The 18,996-nt window shown below is 39.5% G+C and overlaps 1 protein-coding gene across 3 annotated transcripts in view; it reads left to right on the forward strand.

Annotated features, from left to right (window-relative positions):
- The window catches only part of LOC140314180 (cell adhesion molecule 1-like), a 147,280-nt gene that overhangs the window by 99,135 nt on the left and 29,149 nt on the right, over positions 1–18,996 (forward strand). For 2 of the 3 annotated variants that reach the window (XM_072392272.1, XM_072392271.1), the window contains exons 2-5: positions 6,103–6,123; positions 12,142–12,288; positions 17,093–17,245; positions 18,381–18,518. In XM_072392272.1, the coding sequence (XP_072248373.1) occupies positions 6,103–6,123; positions 12,142–12,288; positions 17,093–17,245; positions 18,381–18,518 (459 nt within the window). The remainder of the gene's footprint in view (positions 1–6,102; positions 6,124–12,141; positions 12,289–17,092; positions 17,246–18,380; positions 18,519–18,996) is intronic. The other variant, XM_072392273.1, reaches the window with a different exon arrangement.

Below are 18,996 nucleotides of genomic sequence, written 5' to 3' on the forward strand. Positions count from 1 at the left end.
CATTACTCCTGTGAATTTTCTTGGCAAGAGACCTCAATATAGGTGAGGCATTAGAGCGTTACCAGAATAGCAAAGATTTCTCCCTCAAGACTCTTTGGAGACTTTGATTCGATACACTGTGTGTGCATTTTGATCCCTGGTGGATCTGAGCATCGGTTTCCCTCCTGTGGGAAGAAACGCAGCACTCCCACTGCAACTTTCTTTAAAGAACTGAGGGCATGTTGGGGAAAAAAAAGGTTTTTGTAGTGTCCTTTGCCTCTGAGGAGGAAAACACAAAAATGTTGCAGCGTCACCCAAAATAGACAATGTGACTGAGATGTGATGTGTCATTTTGCCAGAGGTTAAGCTTTGCCTCTGCTTTAAGCGGGAATCGCTTCCCTGCTGCTGCTGCACTTTAGTCCATGCTCAGTCAACCAGTCTTGTTAACATAACAGAGTGGATTATTGTGCCTGGTAGGAAAAGGGAAATCAGTGTACCTCCCAGCAAAAGCAGCTGCTTCATGATTTATAGACCTTTACTCTTGCAGCATTTGTCACAATCAGCATGTCTTAATCTTGTGTCACTATAACGCTCTTCCTGCCTCATTTTATGTTGATTTGAGATGTTCTGCCTAGTAGAATAGTGTTGTTTCATCACATTACCTTGTGATGGATGTGTCACCAGAGTCTTAAGCAACTGCTGCTTCTTTTATTTCACTTTTATTCTTGCTGTTTTATTTGCGTAACAGAGAAAGCTAGGTGCCTATCATGCGTGGAGCAGCAGTCTGGCGTCTAGAGTCGTCAGAAACGTGTTAAAGCAGCTTTTTTTTTCTTGACACAACTGCTGGAGATGAAAACTACATGAGCTGTGCAGAGTTGTCATTAAAGTGGATGGTTGTTGTTTTCTGTTTTGCTTTTTTTGTGCTTTTTGTCTGCTGCAGAGATGGATCTAATGTGTACCGTGAATGACAGAACCAAGTCAGATGAGATTGCACACCTTTACTTTTATTTTCAAAGGCTTTTCTAAAGCTGACATATTCCAATTTTAGCCTTATATTCATATCATCACTTTTTTTGTGTGTGTGTGTGTGCAACTGCAGATGGTAGGGCACCAAATTCAATAGTCTTCTTTTTATCTGCCAGTACTCTTAAGGATTTCCCATTAATCTTGCACCATAAAGGCTCGTTTCAGCTACATGTCGCTCTGGCTTGTTCGCTCATTTCAGCCACGAACTGGACATGTATAAAGCATATCGTATTAGCACAGAGCAATTACCCACCACTGTGGGGATATTTGCAAAATCTCCATTTTGTTACAGTTTATCAAGCAGAAACATGCTTTGCATCTCCTGTAAGCCCACCTCATTATTATGTCTCAGTTGACTCTGGGGAGAATTAATCTGAATCTTCCTGCTTGTGTTCACAGGTGAGCATATTGTGATCCCTTACTGGCTGGTTGGGCACCTGAGTGTTGATAATAAAGGATGTGGGTTAAATGCGTCAAAAGACAGCAGTGGAATTCATGCTGTTCTTTAGAGAGAGAAAATGCAAGAAACTGCTTTTTTCAGTTAAAAGTGGACGACCAACATTCTGCTGTTCTCACTATGTTCCAGAGCTTTCAATGCAATATTCCTTGGTGGATGGAGTTTGCTCACTTGTCAATCAGGTTCAAATTTTGGGATGCAAGATCAGTATTAATCATGATTTCATTCTACATTCTAAGCTTCTCATCTGATTAGTAAATGAAGTAATCCCAGTTCATGTTCAAGTCTTATCTTTTTTTAAACTGCATTGAAATCAGCCACTGGACACTTTCTTTACAGATTCATTTCAAGTGGTATATCAGTATTTTGTAAAGACAGTCAATTATTTGTCAGAAAATGCATGGCACAGTTTTCTTTGGTACAAAGTGACCTCTTATCCATCTATTCTTTCTTGGCTCAAAACTGAGCGATATTCTCTTTGCTATTACTGGAGTAAGGCACTTATCAGATCGCCAGTTCATATCCATTTTTGACATATGGAGACACTTTTTAGAAAGGCTAGAAGGCAAAGAAACACAAGAAATGTGATTATTACAAATCTAGAGAGCAAGAGGGTTGACACCAGGCTCCCTACAACAGCGGTGCCATACTCGAAAGGGTCAACAGCTTTAAATACCTCACAGTGAACATCGCAGAGGACCTATTCTGGACTCTGCATGCAGATGCGGTTTGGCATGAATACCGGCATCATCACCAACTTCTACAGCAACACAATCCAGAGCCTGCTGACAGGCTGTGTTATGGTATGGCATGAGAGCTGCTCTGCGTACAGCCACAAAACACTACAGAGAGTGGTGGCATCGGCACAGAACATCATAGGCATAATTCTCTCTGCCATCCAGGATATACACCACAAGCGATGCTTAGAAAAGGCACACAGCATCATCAAGGGCAGCAGTCATCCTGCACACCAACTGTTCTTCTTGTTACTGTCAGGCAAGTGGCACAGGGGCATGGCAGCACGGACCACACAACTTCAGAACAGTTTTTAATCAAGCCGTCAGACTTGTCAGCTGTACATATTTTATATGCATTGTGCTTATTTTATTTTTTATGACTTGATATCACACGTATACATGGCAACTGTGTGAATATTTTCACGCTGTACATACTGCTTTACACTTATATTATGTGCAATATTAGTACCTGCACTTCACACGCCCAGTGTTTCACACTCCAACATACCATTGTAAATACTCCTATCACTCTATATACGGTCCTTCCTATTTAAGTTTTAGGGATTGCAGCATGCTAAGAGACTTTGTGCCCTAGTCTCATCCAATACATTTCGTTGTGATGTTGATCCCCCACCACTGCATGTTAACATGCATATAGAACTGAGACTTTGACAGACAGGTTGGCAATTTTAAGATGTCTTTGAACCACTTTCACCATTGAATAAAACTACAGTTACAAATCCAGATGATGGAAGTGAAATCCACAATGCTACTACTAGAGCGCTATAGAGAACAACAGTCTTGGACAGATGCTAAAACCAACCATCTGCTGACACTTCGATGAGACACGTACAGACGAGGCTGAGAGGAACCTAATGTTAGAAAGTCAAGTCACAAATGTAGGAATGTAGTTATTAACAGCCACCTCATTAACACACTTTATGCTGCTATGTTGGAGATGTCTGAGCAAATCAGATCTAATAAGCTGCACATAACCACATGATCAATCTGCCCTACAAGACTGATTGACAAAACAAATGTGATATGCCTGCAGTTTGAAAAAAATCTAAGCAAGTTAAACAACATAAATATTCTGAGTTTGTTCCTACAACATATTTTAATAGTTTAGATTATTTTTGTTGTTATGCTGTATCTTCTTAACAGTCAATAGTACTGAGAAAGTCCTGGGAAACACACACAGAGGGAAATGTAGCATTCAGCAAATTAACCTGAACATTGAATAATCCCTCGTTAACTATTACACCCCGATTACTAAAATGCTGATTAATTTTCTCTTGATAATTCATTAGTTATCATTTCAGCCTAGTAGAGCTCTCTACTAGGCTGAAATTGGCATGAAGACTGATATTTTGAAATAGAACATTTATGACTTCTGATGGGCATTTTCTCAGCAAATGTGTGGGAAAATTGTTTAATGTGAATTTGAAAATGATTATGCCCGACAACAAAGACTACCATGAGGTGTTGGACTTTTTTATTCCTCTGGGAAAGCTGAAAGTCTTTGATTTAGTTTCTTTTGTGAAGCTGAACTGACCTCAAAAGTTGCCATGTTTATTGGGTCCACTCTGCAGGAGCTCACGTCTCCATCTGATTGAAGAGAAAAAGTTTGAAACGCACCTCTGATCCCATCTAATTAAATGAAAACACAGTCGGATATCCACAGTAAGACTGCATTTCTCCACACACAAACAGTTATGACAGTAACCAGTGTGGGTGTCTCCATAAGGAACAACACAGAACTCCTACGTCCAACTCTGTTGTGTCCTCTTATGCAGTCACACTCTAGTCTGACATGCAACATACTGCAGATCATATGCACAAATAAGCAAGGGAATGTTTTACCTGAAAGGCAGAGCATTAATTCAAAGGCATCAGTCTAGTACTGAGAAGAAATGCTGCCTCATTAGTGTTACCCTACTGCTTTTACTGAGCCGTAGTGAAAAAGAGGCTATATGCTACTCTTATCACACATATATCTTGTCTCCTGGATCTCAGTGTGCCTCTGCAATGAAAAAAAAAAAATACGGCACATTGTTATAGAATCATTGGCGTGGCAATAGGTTGAATACAAATGACTGAGTGCCAAGAAGATGGCCTTTCAAATGCTCACAACGAGCCGATTTCCAGCAGGTAATGTGACTTCACTGTCAATGGAGAGATTTTCCATTTCTGAACATAAAGTTCCTCATTGTGTGGAGCAGGAGGATGAAATCTGGATGAGAAGGAGATCAGGTGAGGAGGCAAGGACAGACATCATTTGGGCGATGGTTGGCCTGCCTGCTCTCATCCCCAGTGATTGACAGATTGGTGCAATGGGTGCACTTTCACAAATGCTGTCACACACGTTTCCCCAGAAATCCGTCTATCAGCCCTGTCTAAGCAGAGTGACAGCCATGACATCTAATCACAGGCGAGCTGGCACCTCATAACTTCTACCTAATGTGCTGCAGGTACAGAGGAGAGAAGGGGGGCACGGCACAACGCCACCACCGCCATAACAGTGCTATTTATAGCCTCTTCAGAGGCCACCAGAAGGAAGTGGATCATACTGGGGGGTTAGGGAAGGTGTCACCACACTCTATTTCAAGTCTCCTTGTTTAGATATAGGTCTCTGTTGACAAGATTAAACAATGAGGTGTCCTGATAGCTAGATGATACATTTTTCTGGGTTACACTTCTGACAGAGTAACATAAAATGAGGGCAGGTAGACTACACATACAAAATGATAATGAGTCATTTACATAATGTTGCTACAACATTATAATTACCTGGCAATTAAAGCAGCTCAAAAGCCTCATTATGGGCTGTCCTGGGGGCTGGTTAGACTGGGACAACGGTGTGCTCATTCAAGCTCAAGTCTGACTATCAACCTTTCCTTTTAGTTTAATACACCTGGAAGCTTTATTATGTTAGATTATCATAAGAAAGTTTTGACTGACACCTGAAGTTTTAAAGGAACGGAGCATACAGTCAGCAAGATATCGCAGCAGGCTCCTGGACCACGTTCAAAATTTGTTCCCCATTGTGTGAGATTTGTCACTCACACTTTTTAGTCCAGAGGGAGATGCTGACATGATTGAAAATGCACAAAGGAGCATAACAAGGACATGTGTCATACCTTACACCCTTATTATACCGACAATGACAAGTGAGACAAGCAGTCACTTCAACATATTGTGCACCTAACTCTGATGGTCCTACTTCTCACAGCCAAAGTAAAGAAGCCACAAAGTCTGTGTGAAATGTCAATATAATAAAGTATGGTGTGTGAAATGTAAAAATGTAGATGTGTAGCAGAAGGCAGTAGAGAAAGTGTGCGTTTGTGTGCATTGGGAGGGGGTTGCTTATGAATGGCAGACAATGAATTATGGAAGCTCTCCCAAGGGTACAGGCCCTGAGCAATGCTGCAGGGACTTGGGAACATGCCAGTCTCCCATGCCCTGAGAGATGCCAGTTTGGGTGGGCACCGTTCCGAATGGGTGCTCTCCTCTCTGTGGGTCCAGAGGGAGCATCTCTAGAGAGTGGTTGCTCCACAGTGGGCCTGGCTGGAATCTCAATCAGGGCCATGAGAGGGAGAAACAATGTCCACACATTCTCTTTGTTCCCCCATTTAATGTAACATGCAGGAAAATGCATGACAGGAGAAGAAGGGCATCATTATGTTGGGATCACACCCACTTACTTTGCTAACTATGATGGCTTTTGTATTTTTCTTAATTGGTTATAAAATTACGCAAATATAATGTGAGACTTGAATTTAATGAATATCAACAAGCCTTTTCAGCAATTATGATATTTTTTTTTCTCTGCTTGCATCCTCTCTACTCACAACTTGTCTGTTTTTTCTTCTTCTGCTCTCGTCATCACCTGCGCTGCAACAGGAGCTGCTGAAGCCGTGACAGGTACTTTTTCTTTCTGCTACCTGCTGTTCATTTGGAAGTGCTTGCCTCTGTGCGTCTGTCTCTGTTGATTGGCTGCCCATCGTTTCCTGTTCATCTGTGCATATTTACATGAATGACTGGTTGTGTTGATATTTCTTTTCAGGAGGGTAGGAATAGCCTTACATTCACAATACTGATTCACTATTTTTATGTAATTCTCAAATTAACATTTCACCATGTGTAAAGGCAGATTTCTGCCTTCAATCCTCTTCAAACCGTCAATTTCTCTTCAATCCACTGGGTTTCCTTTCAGTATCCAATACTGTAAAAATGAACAGTTTAGCAATCTTCTTTTGCTTTTCCAAAACCCAAAGAGCATAAGTGTAATGAATGGATTAAACAATATGTTTGCGTTGAGTGTTAGCATTTCCAGCCAGCTAAACTAACCCAACATTATCCTCCATGCCAAGAATGTTTCATCAAATCACAACTATAATGCCATCTCTATTATTTTGTGGACTAGTCACAATAGAAACATCAGTTATATAGTATCTGCCCATTGAATGGAGGCTCATCTCGGATGTCCCTTTATCCAAGAGTAAATAATTACAGTGGTAACTCCTGTTATAAATTAGATTGCTGCTAAACTCCTTATCCATGATAACATCATGTTTTCCAATGTCCTTGTTGGCCCTATTCTTAAAAGACTCTTGTATTGTTAATGGTGAAACACTACAAATGAAAATAAAAAAAACAGTTGAGCACAAATATGGTATGAAATAGCTGAGCAGAGTAAAAGTTCAATGAAGCACTGGTACTACATCATCAGGAAATAACAAATGTAATTCATATGTTTTTACAAATTTAAAACAAATCAGCAGGACAGTTTAAATATACCTGGCATTAAGGCGTTCCCATCTGCTAATCAGGGGGTGTGAGAAGTTGTATCTTCTTTCAAAAGTTAGCTTGAGCTTCAAAATAGAATAGAACGGTAAGAAGAGAAAATATTCTAAACACACACTTACACTTCAACAGATTTTGATGTGATAAAATTACAAAGGACCTTGCTTTCAGACAGCAATTTTACCCTGTAAACCACAGGTGTTCCTGCCCAAACATGTTCCTTTTGGGTATTTTAACAGTTCATTTGTTTGTCAATCAATAACACTTACAAACTGACGGATCAAGGCAGCGGTAGATGAGGAACTCCCCTGTTCTGTGGAGTAAAACGGTTTTCTGCTGGTTATAAAAAGGAGTGTAGCTGTGCCCTTGCATTACATTCTTTCAAGCAAACTTTTTAGATTAAGCCCTGTAGATCTAATATGAAGTTATTCCAAAATCCGAAAGTTATAGGTTTTGGAAAGGCTAAAATTGAACCTGACCATCACCTCTGAAATCAGAGAAATAGTATGAGAGAGAAGAAAGCTTGATTGCAAAGCATTACAGCTAACCAAACCAGTACAGTGCTAACTTATAACTTTCTCATATACTGTTAGATGACGTATTTGGAACATTTATCCTTTTTGGAAAACTTGTTAGTGGCTGTCTGTTTCCTCCTTCCTCTCATGTTTGGCTTCAAAAAGTGTGTTGTGTGATTACTGTGATTAAGTCATAACATCTTTAAAGCTAAATGCCACAATTATTACTACGACTTAACACACTTGTATCTGCATGTATGAACTTTGTGATCTCCCTCTATTTGAGACAACAACTCCTTTTGAATGTATTTTCATTCTAGCACACAAGAACTTTATTGTATATACCGATGGTGAATTTGGGTTTAAAATACAGAACTTTAATTATACAACAAATCAAATTTGGTTACAAAAAAAATGTTAATCCACTGATAATTACTGAAAAAGTTCTTAGCTGACAACCCTCTTATGAAAGAGAAATAAACACCATTCAAAAGGATTATTAAAGGAGACATACTATGCCTTGATTTCACAAGCGGACACAATTTCCAGAGGTCGTCTGTGACACGCTTTGATCAAAATAAGACAGAGAGATACTACAGCTTCCCCTTTTTCTTCCAATTATTTATATCTCAATTCAAGAGGATCATTTTAGGAGATGGAGTGAGCCGTGACTTCACTCCACCCCTTACATCATCAGGGTCATTATTAGGATATGAGAAAGTATACAGTAAGTAGTCTGAGAGCTCAGACCACACATTCATTGAGGAGGCTACATAACCTTTGAAAGTGATGTTGAGTTTACTCTGAAAATTTGACCGGATGACCGTCATTCTTCAATAGTAGTGGTGTACCAACAATATAATGAGTTAATAATTAGAGGGTATTGAATTTTTTAAACCTTTCCAAGCAAAGCATGTAGGAGAAATGGTGTGGTGCTAATTATACCATTCTTACTTGTGAGCACACTTAAAACAGCATTTCATCATGAGGATCAAGATTTAATGACTGAGAAGGATATAGGGAGAAAAGGCAGAATCAGAGGAGAGGAAGAAACTTTTATTGTTAATGACGGTCTGGTTGTTCCTTGAAAGGACACGACTGCTGCTGCAGACAGTGGTGACTCGAGAGAGAGGAATAGAGGGCTGGCTGTTCTGCTTTTTGCTGCCCCTTTCATGTCTTTTGATGTGAAAACAAGACAGAAAAGTTCAAAGAGCGAGCCAACTTAATTCAAAAGGTGCCCATCTGAATTTCTGATGTAGGAGCCGGTCTTCTAATATTTCCTGATTTCTTCAACTTTTGTTAAAATTGGAAGGGGGCTGGTGCCATTTTGTATTTTGAGTATGGCTGATGAGCTGAGCCTCAATGTCCGGCATTTCATGCCAGATTGTATGTCCCTTGAGAGAGAACACAGACTTTTGAAAGTCTGTATTTCCCTCTGTTTCATTCACTATGTTGTGATGCAGGAACAGGAGGGCAGCCATGTGTAGAGATACAGGCACTTTACTCTCCCAGACAGCTGCTGGAATGAGTGTGAATTTATCAGCCAGTCATCTGTGCTATGCCTCTGCCCACTCCCCCTCCATCCCCACCCACCACCCAGAATTAATGACTGCCTCTCCTCATTTGCACCCAATCATGACCAGGATGCCGAGGCAATTGAAAATGTTTACTTCAATTGCAAAAACCCTCCATGTTCCACAAAGTGGCCTGTTTTCACTTTGATGGGATTGCTAATCACAGCAACGTCATTTATGTGTGTTTTGAATTGGAGATGAGCCTAGGCTGGGATATTGGAGGGGGGCCAACCTTGCTTGGGGCTGCTAAACCTTATGGAGAATTTATCTTTTCCGTTGCCTTTCTCTCAGTCCAACAGATTGGGAGCAGAGTAACCTTGCTTTGAGGCGGCACTGTGTTGCTGTTTTGACTGCCAAATATTTTACTCTTACAGTGATAACATTTTTTTAAAAAAGACATCAAAACTCTGCATATTGCTTTTTGGAGGCAATATGAGAGAATATAAATATATACACATGTATATACTGTGAATTATTTTTATATGAAGCACTCAATTATCCCCATTTTAGTATTTAACACATTTTACATCAATTATGAAGCTACAGTCGAGAGACAACAATGGTAACTTGATTTATTTACAAAACCTTAGAGTAATTTAGTGGCTTCATTACAGTTAACAAACGTATTATCATCTTTCCACAAACAAATCACATGTCCGCAGCAAAATTACTTATTTGTTGTTATTATATGACTTTGGAAGGTGTTATTAAGGCCTAATATAGCTTTGTTGTGCAATCATTATTCCCTGGAATATGGAAACTGTTGTTAAATCAGTGTAGCCCATTAGAAAAAAAAAATGACACACATGCAAAGGGATTCTTATTATAACAAACTATACTGTAGAAAAACGCTACCTGACTCCAGAAAAGGTCTGGAGAATCGGGACTCGCTGTAGCTGCTTATTCACATGGATAAGTTCTGACAACTGGAGATGCTCACACTAGAGTAGGGCCTGGGTAAACGCACAAGAGGACAGTCAATGCAAATGTGTTTGGATGCATCTCTAATATCACAGAGAATAAAGCAACATATTGAATTTGATTCAGTTTCAAGTATGTAACACCAAATCACAACAACATTATCTCAAGGCACTTTCCACAGATTCTCATGGAATTATTACAGCATTGCTGACTGTTTAAACAAAGCATTAATCAGCAGAACATATTCTTGTACATAGCTCATCATAGAAATGTCTACAAACTTTGATGAGTGCAGTGCATGTGTAAAACAAGCTTCTGTCTGAGTTTGTCAAACTACTGTTTTAAACAAGGCTCATGTGCAATAAGCGCAGTCTTGCTCTCAACTTAATCAATATTCAAAGCACAAATATTGTAGACACGCAAATTCAGAAGCAAAAAATATGCTCTAAATGAATCTTTCCTAATTTACATGATTTATATATATGTTATATCTGTCATGTTTTTATTTTCAGACTTCTTTCAATCATAAAAATGTCAAAGCTGATCAAATGTGAATTAAAATGAGAAACTGAGTAGATTAAACGCCGCTTATTAAATCAAGTTAGCAACTTAAATCTCAAAAGCAGTTTGAATAAAACAAATAACGATAACTTTAATCAATTTTGAGTCATAGTTGTTTCCTTTCGTAAAAAAAGGAGCAAACCTATCAACCAATATCAACAATTGTTTTCACAGAAATTAGAATGTGGAGTCTCAAAATAAATGTAAAAAAAGTAGCATAAAAAAAGGCAAACAAAATTACAAAAATAATTAGTGTTCTATCTGCCCCTGGTGGCTGTTCAGAAGCACACTGAGCGTGACGCACCATCATCTTCTTTCACAATTCAACATTCTTTAACTAATCTCTAGCACAATAAAATGCAGTAGACATAAAGTGCATTAAAGCCCATTGTGGACTTACTGTTAACCTCTAATTGGCTGCACTGTGTACTTTTCACACAATCTGTCTCTTTTTACCTATTACCCTCCTTTTGTCCTGAACCTGCGCCCTGACGGCAGAGTGGAATGAAATGGGTTGTTCATTGCATCAGACAGGTCTGAGGAGCTTTTCTCCACAGGAGGTTAATTTCTTATTGCTTTCCTGCATTCATAGAGTTCATTTTGAATCATGTTAGTTTGGCTGTCTATTCCCATTATCTCTATCTGAAAATGCTGGGTGGTTTTTTTCTCCTCCACTTTGTAAATGTCAGAATGCAATAGAGGTGTCTGACAACCCAGGCATGCAAATGTGCTTTTGATGTTTTTTTGGAGGCTGTAGCTGGGAGTGTTGTTTCTCCACTGGCGAGAATCCAAGGCATTAAACGTATTCTCTTTACACTGTTTTTTTGGATCCTGCCAGATAAATATAGCACAAGGTGACTTTTGATTCCCTCCTTCTTTCCCTGTCAAGACAGGTGGAACAAAGCCAGGCGTCTTTGTGTTGGGGGTTTAGTGGGGTGTAAGTTACGATGACAAGGTCCAGAGTCTGTCAGAGGCAACAATGCCAGTGTACAGAGTGACTCAAATGCTTGTATTCCAGGAGATACAGAACAGAACCGCGGAACACACTGAGCACACACTGGTCACATGGAACCTCAGATGGAGAGCTCTGATAAAGCTTAACCATAAACATCATCCAGCTTGGCTCATCTATCTCTCCTCTCTCTTGTTCTCTGTTTAACTCCCCCTCTTTTTCTCACCTCCTCCACCCCACCCATATCTACTACCTGCCACTTTCTTACACTTGTCCTTTGTCTCTTTTTCTTCCTACCCTCTCCTCACTTTGTATCTTCGTGGGCAGCAGAGCTTACAGCCCATCTGGCACTGGCTCACAGGGCCCACTCTGAGCTGGGAAGATCAATAGTGACAAACACTGCACATGGCTCTTATATTAAAAGGATTAGACATGGCTGCAAACAGACAGTCTACACAGCCTACTTTCATATCTTTGCTGCATGTGTTGACATGCAGTATCTGTTGTAAGAAATCTAAATATTTAATAGACTCTTGAATATCTAGTCAAGAATGTCTACTTCCCACTTGAAATATCACTTGCCCCATCTGCATTTTCTGCTTGTGTTGTGCAGTTGACAGTCAGAACCTGGCAACTGACAACGTGACGGTCATCGAGGGGGAAACGGCCACCATTAGCTGCAGAGTGAAGAACAACGACGATTCCGTCATCCAACTGCTCAACCCCAACAGACAGACCATCTACTTCAGAGATGTTCGACGTAAGTGCTGGTACCCGAGACACAATGTTAACCACATCTCCTGAAGTTTTAAAATGCAGAGTCACAGCCTGAGAGGAACTGTGTGCGTCACCACAAGGGGATGGAATAAGTGGCAATCCAATTTTCTTCATTTCTGGCTGCCTACATGGGTTTGATTTCTGCCTTATACCAAGAATCACTCATGAATTTGATAAAAAAATCTTTCCTTTTTTTTTTTTTCAAGAAATGGTTTGTTTTCGCAGTTTTTACCTGTGATTATGTAACACGATTTTCGTTTTATTTTATTTTTGTTTATTTCATCTTTTGGCAACGTTTACTACTACTTTTACAATGAGGCTAAAGGTAAATGAAAGTATAGGGACAGCTTCGTCAGGGCTCTTAGTCCAAGACTCCCTCAGAAGTTTACCTCCTAAACTAAACATTACGTCATTGTTTTACACTCCCCTTTACAGAAGCAATTCAATTCCTAAAAAAAAGTAGCAATCTACACCTAAAGAGGGATATTTCAAACTGTAAAAGAACCCACTAAATATCACAAAAAAATACCTAGTTCACTGAAATCCCTGCAGAAATATACAAATAATACTTTTTACAGAGCTGTTTGCTGAGAATTTTGCAGTGTACTTTAATTTACAATAGTCACTGTTGTGATACTGCAATAACATCAACTGCAATGACAAGAAATCAATGTTATTATTTATGACAGAGTGTCCTACAATCAAACAAAAGAATGTTGTTATGGTGTCTAAATGTCTAAATGTCTAATTTAGCATTTATCACCTAAACGGAAGTAGAGCCAACATGGGTAGTTGCATAATTGTTTTAGGTGACTCTGGAAAATGAATCAGAAACTATTGCATTTTTTAAGCAAAAAAGTCAAACATTAATGGTTTCTCAACTTGAAATTTCAGGAGCCTTTTCAACTGTTTTTGATATTTCAAACAACTCACATCTGTCAGACGATCAGGGTTAAGCATTGCGTTCTCGTACTGCTTAAAATTAGATCAATTATAGTATCCCTCTAATTCCCAAAACATTTTCCATGTCTTATCTACACTTTGTGTGTATTTTGCCACTTTAGTTAATACTGTCTTGCACAAGAAGAGTATTGCAACTGTCAGCGCGTCCTGAACAAAAGGAACCACTGGTTTTGGAATTACAGTGAAGGTATCAGACATGACTTCAACATCAGTTCCAGCTTTATGTTAGATTTTCTCTGCAAACATGATTCCATCTGTCCTTGACTCTCTGGCTCTTTTACACAATCCATTAAGCTCAGATTGCTGCAAGATTAATAAGAGATAATTCACAGAGCTACCATAATGGGAATACTTTTCTGTCCTTGTCACTGTTCGATTTTACGATAATCTCTTAGATTAGGATATTGAACATTATGACTATGCATGAGCATATGGGCTACTTTAAGTCTGAACCTAGTTTTTGTCTCTGCATTTTCACTTTGTTTATATCATGGATCAGAGCCAAGTTTCAAGGTGAATGAGACGCACCTTTCATTTCAGTCTATACTGCATCCCAGCTGTTATTTCATAAGTGTAGGTAGCGAGACGCTTGTTCCATTCTCTCACTTGCGTCAGGGGAGTTTGAGTACACATCTTAGTCATATTTGTACAAAATACCAAAGGCTGCCTCAAAGAAGAATGGTGTGATGTACAACACAGATTATGTTACATTCTATACCTTGCAAACATACACTCAGACAAAAATTAACTGAAAGAAAAGCAGCAATGACTAATCAGTAGTTACATCATAGTGATAATTAATGTTAAGGAAATCTTGCTAGGAGGTTAGGACAACCTTTTCATCTTCATTCTTTATCGAACTGCTCCATGTGTTTCTGCAAACATGCAATTTTCTCTGCCAAAGTCAATACAATAACAGAAAACAAACACTGTTGTTTATCTACCATTAGATGTGAATGTATGTCAGACTTTCTGACAGGCGGATTAAGTTTTATTGGCTCACTGCTGCGTGTTTGTGTTTCTGGTAATGGGGTCTGGTAAACCCCATGGCAGCGTTATTCTAGGCTCAGTTCCTAAAGGACTGCCGGTTCTGCAGGGACCCCCCTCAGCCAGTGGCATTGTTACCTGTCAACAAGGCCAGCTGACACAGTGGCAGATCTTTGTATACAAGGAGGTAAACAGCAGTGACATAGAGGCACACCAGGAGCTGCAGGAACAGCAGTGACAAACAAAGTGGCTACCTCAGAAACAGATACACACACACACACACACACACACACATATACCAGAATAATAACAGCTTTACAGTATCAGTGAAGGCTATATAAACCAATTTCTTTTGCAGAAAATAGAGATGAATTATGTCATAGGTAAGAGCCTTGTGAGTTTTGTTAGGATGAGGCATTTATTTTTCCAGATATATGCCAAATGACATGCAATTTGGCAGAGTTGTCATTTGAAATGGGAAAAATGAGCCTTTATCAGAGAAGGTGGAACCCTTTGGATGGTGATTCAATAGAGAACTGTTATTTATTCACTGCATCTCTTCTGCTGAGATGTTTTACTTTTACTTAATGGTAAAGTGATACTCTGCCAAAAAAAGCTGCCTTTCTCTATCAAACCCCTGTAGGTTTAAAGTCTCAGGCAGCCCAGTCTTAATTCTTAAAGCAGTTATGATCATCATTTTTTGTAATGACGAATCACCTGAAAATGTGAAAATGAACTTGAAGACAATCATTTCTAGAAGCTGCAGCTCCCTTTGATTTTATGGAGCCTTACAGCAAGTTTCAGCTCAAAAACTTTACTTTTTTGTTCACTTTCATCAAGTTCACGATGACGTTTTTGGCCACAGCAAGTAATTGTTCGCACTGAAAAAGCTCCAGAGTAAAAAAACTCATCTAACATGTTTGCTGTTTGCTATGTTGTTGAGGGAGATCCTATGGACATTATGCATTCACAGCTTGTCAGACATAAGGAAGCCAATTGCAGTGAATTATAGCTATTTTCTCATATGTTGACATGTCCACAGCAGAGGACAGGGACACAACAAGATGACATCATTAAAAAGCCACAATTCTGACATCAGTCAGTGAACTTAAATAGCTGAAGACATTGTGGAAATATGACATTTCTGTTACAGGAAAAAAAACGATTGTGATGATTATGCAGATATAACCACAATCACCTCAAATGATTGCAATTGAAATGCTGTAATTTTGTGACAGGCCTACTTCAAATCAAAAAGAAAAGGCCATGGCATGTAATACACAAATAGTTGATGTGCAATAACTGGGGCTCCGAATTCATCAGTTAAGAGTTGATGAAAAGCCATATCAGTCAGATACAGGGAAACATTATCATTCAGGTCACCTTTTCATCTCTATTACAGTGATTTTGGTCTTCAGATGGAAAAGTCTGCCTATTTGGTTGAATAAATGTCAACTTTGTTCTTCAGCTTGTCTCAAACGTTTATGTTATACAAAACCTGTCGTGCAGTGAGTGATGCAGTTATAAAATTAGTTGAAGCAAAAATCAGCCAGTTGAAAGTTTTAGAAATACATTGACTGTTTAACTTGGCTCCATGGAATGAATTGATAATCTGGCTTCAGCTTCAAGCATTTGAAAAAGTCCCATTCTATCCTGAGTTTAAATTTGCCAACTTTGGGGTTGAAGAAACCGAAAGGATCAAAGTTGGATGTTGAAACCTTCTATATTCAGAAATCATTGTCCACTGTTTTCTTATTTTATAAATCAAAAGGTTAACTTAAAAAATGTTTTTTAAGATTAATTAAATTTGATCAGAATAATAGACATTTTGACCACAGAATTTACACATCATAATAAACAGTAGACATTGTGCTCTTGTGGAAGCAATCAGACAGTACTGAAACAGAATTGTCAGCATCTCAGAAGTGAAGAGTTTCCCTCCCTAGCAGGTGCTTCGACTCTCAAAGTGCTTCAGCGTCATTGTTTCTCTTTGAGGTGAGACTTCCAAAGAGCTCTCCGATTATATTGGGGGATGAGGTTTCATGTTGACACTGCCCCGAGACCTTGAGTAATGATCATGACGCTAAGTGTTGAGCCTGATGGGAATAATAAACTCCATGTGCTTTAAACAAGGGCTGAATAGGGTTTGTTAACTTGACAGATGCAGAGAGGACTTGATAAAGAAGGCAGGTCAAAACATCAAAAGGCCTCCCAATCAAATCAGCCGAGGCTGTTCATGGAAAAGAGGGCTCAGGAATGAGCGCTGACCCAAATGAAAAGCTGTGAGTAAAGTCAGAGAGAGATGGTTAACCCAGTTTGATGACATTAAAAGAAAATTCAGCCAATCCATATAGGCATTAGTACACAGATTCCAGGCTACTTTTGATTTACAGTTCAGGCATCAAAGTCTCTCTTCCTCTACACTGTGATTCAAGTCATTATGTATGTTTGAATGCCTCTCCTTTCAGCGGAATATGTGAGTTTGAAGCATCCATCCATGACTAGCCTCAAACCATTTTAAGAGTTCCCTTGCTTGTTAGGAGTCTTCATGAGCACTCTTCACACTTTCCTTTCTTTCCAAGTGCTCCGTGGACTGTAAAGGTACTTTATAAATCAACTGGTAGGAATCATTTTAAAACTCACTTTTCTTTTACTCAATTAAGGAGAAAGCCCACAAAAGGGCAGCACTTGCCCTCCACTCCCCCTCCCCTCCTCTGTCTAATTTTCTCTTAGTGTCTCCTTCGTCTTCCTACATCCTCTCTCACCCCCCCGCCCCTTTCCTCTTCCTTCTCACCCCATGTCTTATGTTTGTGTCCCTGCACTCTTTATCCCCTCAGCTCTCAAGGACAGCCGGTTCCAGCTGGTGAATTTCTCTGACAACGAACTCCGGGTGTCTCTGTCCAATGTGTCACTCGCCGATGAGGGGCGCTACGTGTGCCAGCTCTACACAGATCCTCCTCAGGAAGCCTACGCAGACATCACTGTCCTGGGTAGGTATACATGTGTGAAATTCAAATACACACTTCTATTGTATTTTGCTCGATTATAGATGGTGAATATGAAATAATAGTAATCTTTGATCCTGTTATCTTTAGCAACTGAAACAAAACGCCAGCCAATTAGGCTCTTGTGGTGCTCAACAGCATAACGAAAACGAGCAGATGCTGAAATTGATGGCTCAGACCGTGTTGGTTTGGCAGCTGTGTTGACTCTGTGAATCCTGGTGAATGTTGACTTGGCTGCTCCAAACGATTCCCTATTGAGAGTCAGCTGTGCCACACTTTGATGCTTTAGAGAGAAATTATTCTAGTTAAGCTTTATTATACATGCAGACATCCTGGGGGATTGAAAGGAATTAAAAGCACTTTAAAGTAATTACTCCAGTTGTACAATTGAAACCTTGCTGCAGTATTTCTGAACCAACCGATGCAAAGAGAGCTCTTGAAATAAGCACCCCGGTGACTTTTTGCTTTCAAGTAAGTGAGGTTCAGCTCAAGTTTGCTGTGATGACTAATCCAAGAAATGATGGAGAACTGTTCCGTATCCAGTTTTTACATCCGTGTGACCACAGGGCTGAATTGCATACATTTCAGGGACTCCTGAATTGCATTTTGAGAAACAAATGCCAAATAATGCATAACTAAGTGATGCTGAAGGATGAATTCTTGAATGTCTTAATGTATAATCAAATGCTTTGGCTCACCCACAAGAAATCATGACTGACAATGGGTTTATGTGATCAGTGATCCGTCTGTCCAAATAAATCCAGAATGAAGTGTTTAAAAAACGATCTGACAGTAGATCATCATGTTGAATCCATTAGACTTGTGATCCCCTGAATTCCAAGATTTTGTCTTTTATATCATAGTAAAATAAGCTATGCCTCGACCACAGTAAGATCAGCCTTTTTTGAGTTATCTGGTTGACTGATGCCTTTCATAAATAAAGCTACACAAAGTGAACAGATAGTGTTCTAATATTAGGCAAAGCAAATTAATTTGTAATGCTTAGGAACAGTTATTCACACCCAACATAAATATTTGTGTTGTTTTTATGACATGAAATAAAAGGGATCATGAGTGAAGCCACTTTGTCTTTTTGACTATTGCTGTTGCTGTGGGTCAGTCCCGCCAGGCAGCTCAATCATCGAGAGCCGGGAGGATGTGGTCAGCGAGGGGAACGAGACGGAGTTCACCTGTACTGCCATGGGCAGCAAGCCAGCGGCCTCCATCAGATGGATGAAGGGGGAGGAAGAACTGACAGGTCGGTAGAATAACACTCTACCCCAGTTTGCTTCACATGCTGCAGGCCTGTCCTCTTCAGTACGAGTCCTGGTCTCCAGAGGCTCCTTCTCTGTGAGGAAAATGCAGTTCTACTCTAAATGTGTTATACTGATAATGTTAACTGGTGTATGTACATAGGAAGATAATCCCGCCTGCCATATACAGTCGGAGGACACAGTGTTATCCTCCTTACTTTTTGTCCTGTGAGCACAGCCCCCTGTTCTTGCATCTGGGCTGCTTGTTCAAGCTACAAACCACTCCTTCAAACTGCAATTAAGACTCATGTTATGTTTCTCATAAATTTTTATTTGCCTTAGAGCTACTTTCATATTATAATTTTATTTCAGATACCAATGTTTGCATTAAAAAAACTATTTGATTAAACCTAGACTGCTGATGTAATATGTTTTTAAAAGTATCCAACTCCTAAATTTCTATTTACTTCAAACCAACAATAC

Source organism: Leuresthes tenuis, unplaced genomic scaffold (genome assembly GCF_036924035.1).
Source record: "Leuresthes tenuis unplaced genomic scaffold, fLeuTen1.0.hap1 SCAF_9, whole genome shotgun sequence".
Taxonomy (NCBI): Eukaryota; Metazoa; Chordata; class Actinopteri; order Atheriniformes; family Atherinopsidae; genus Leuresthes; species Leuresthes tenuis.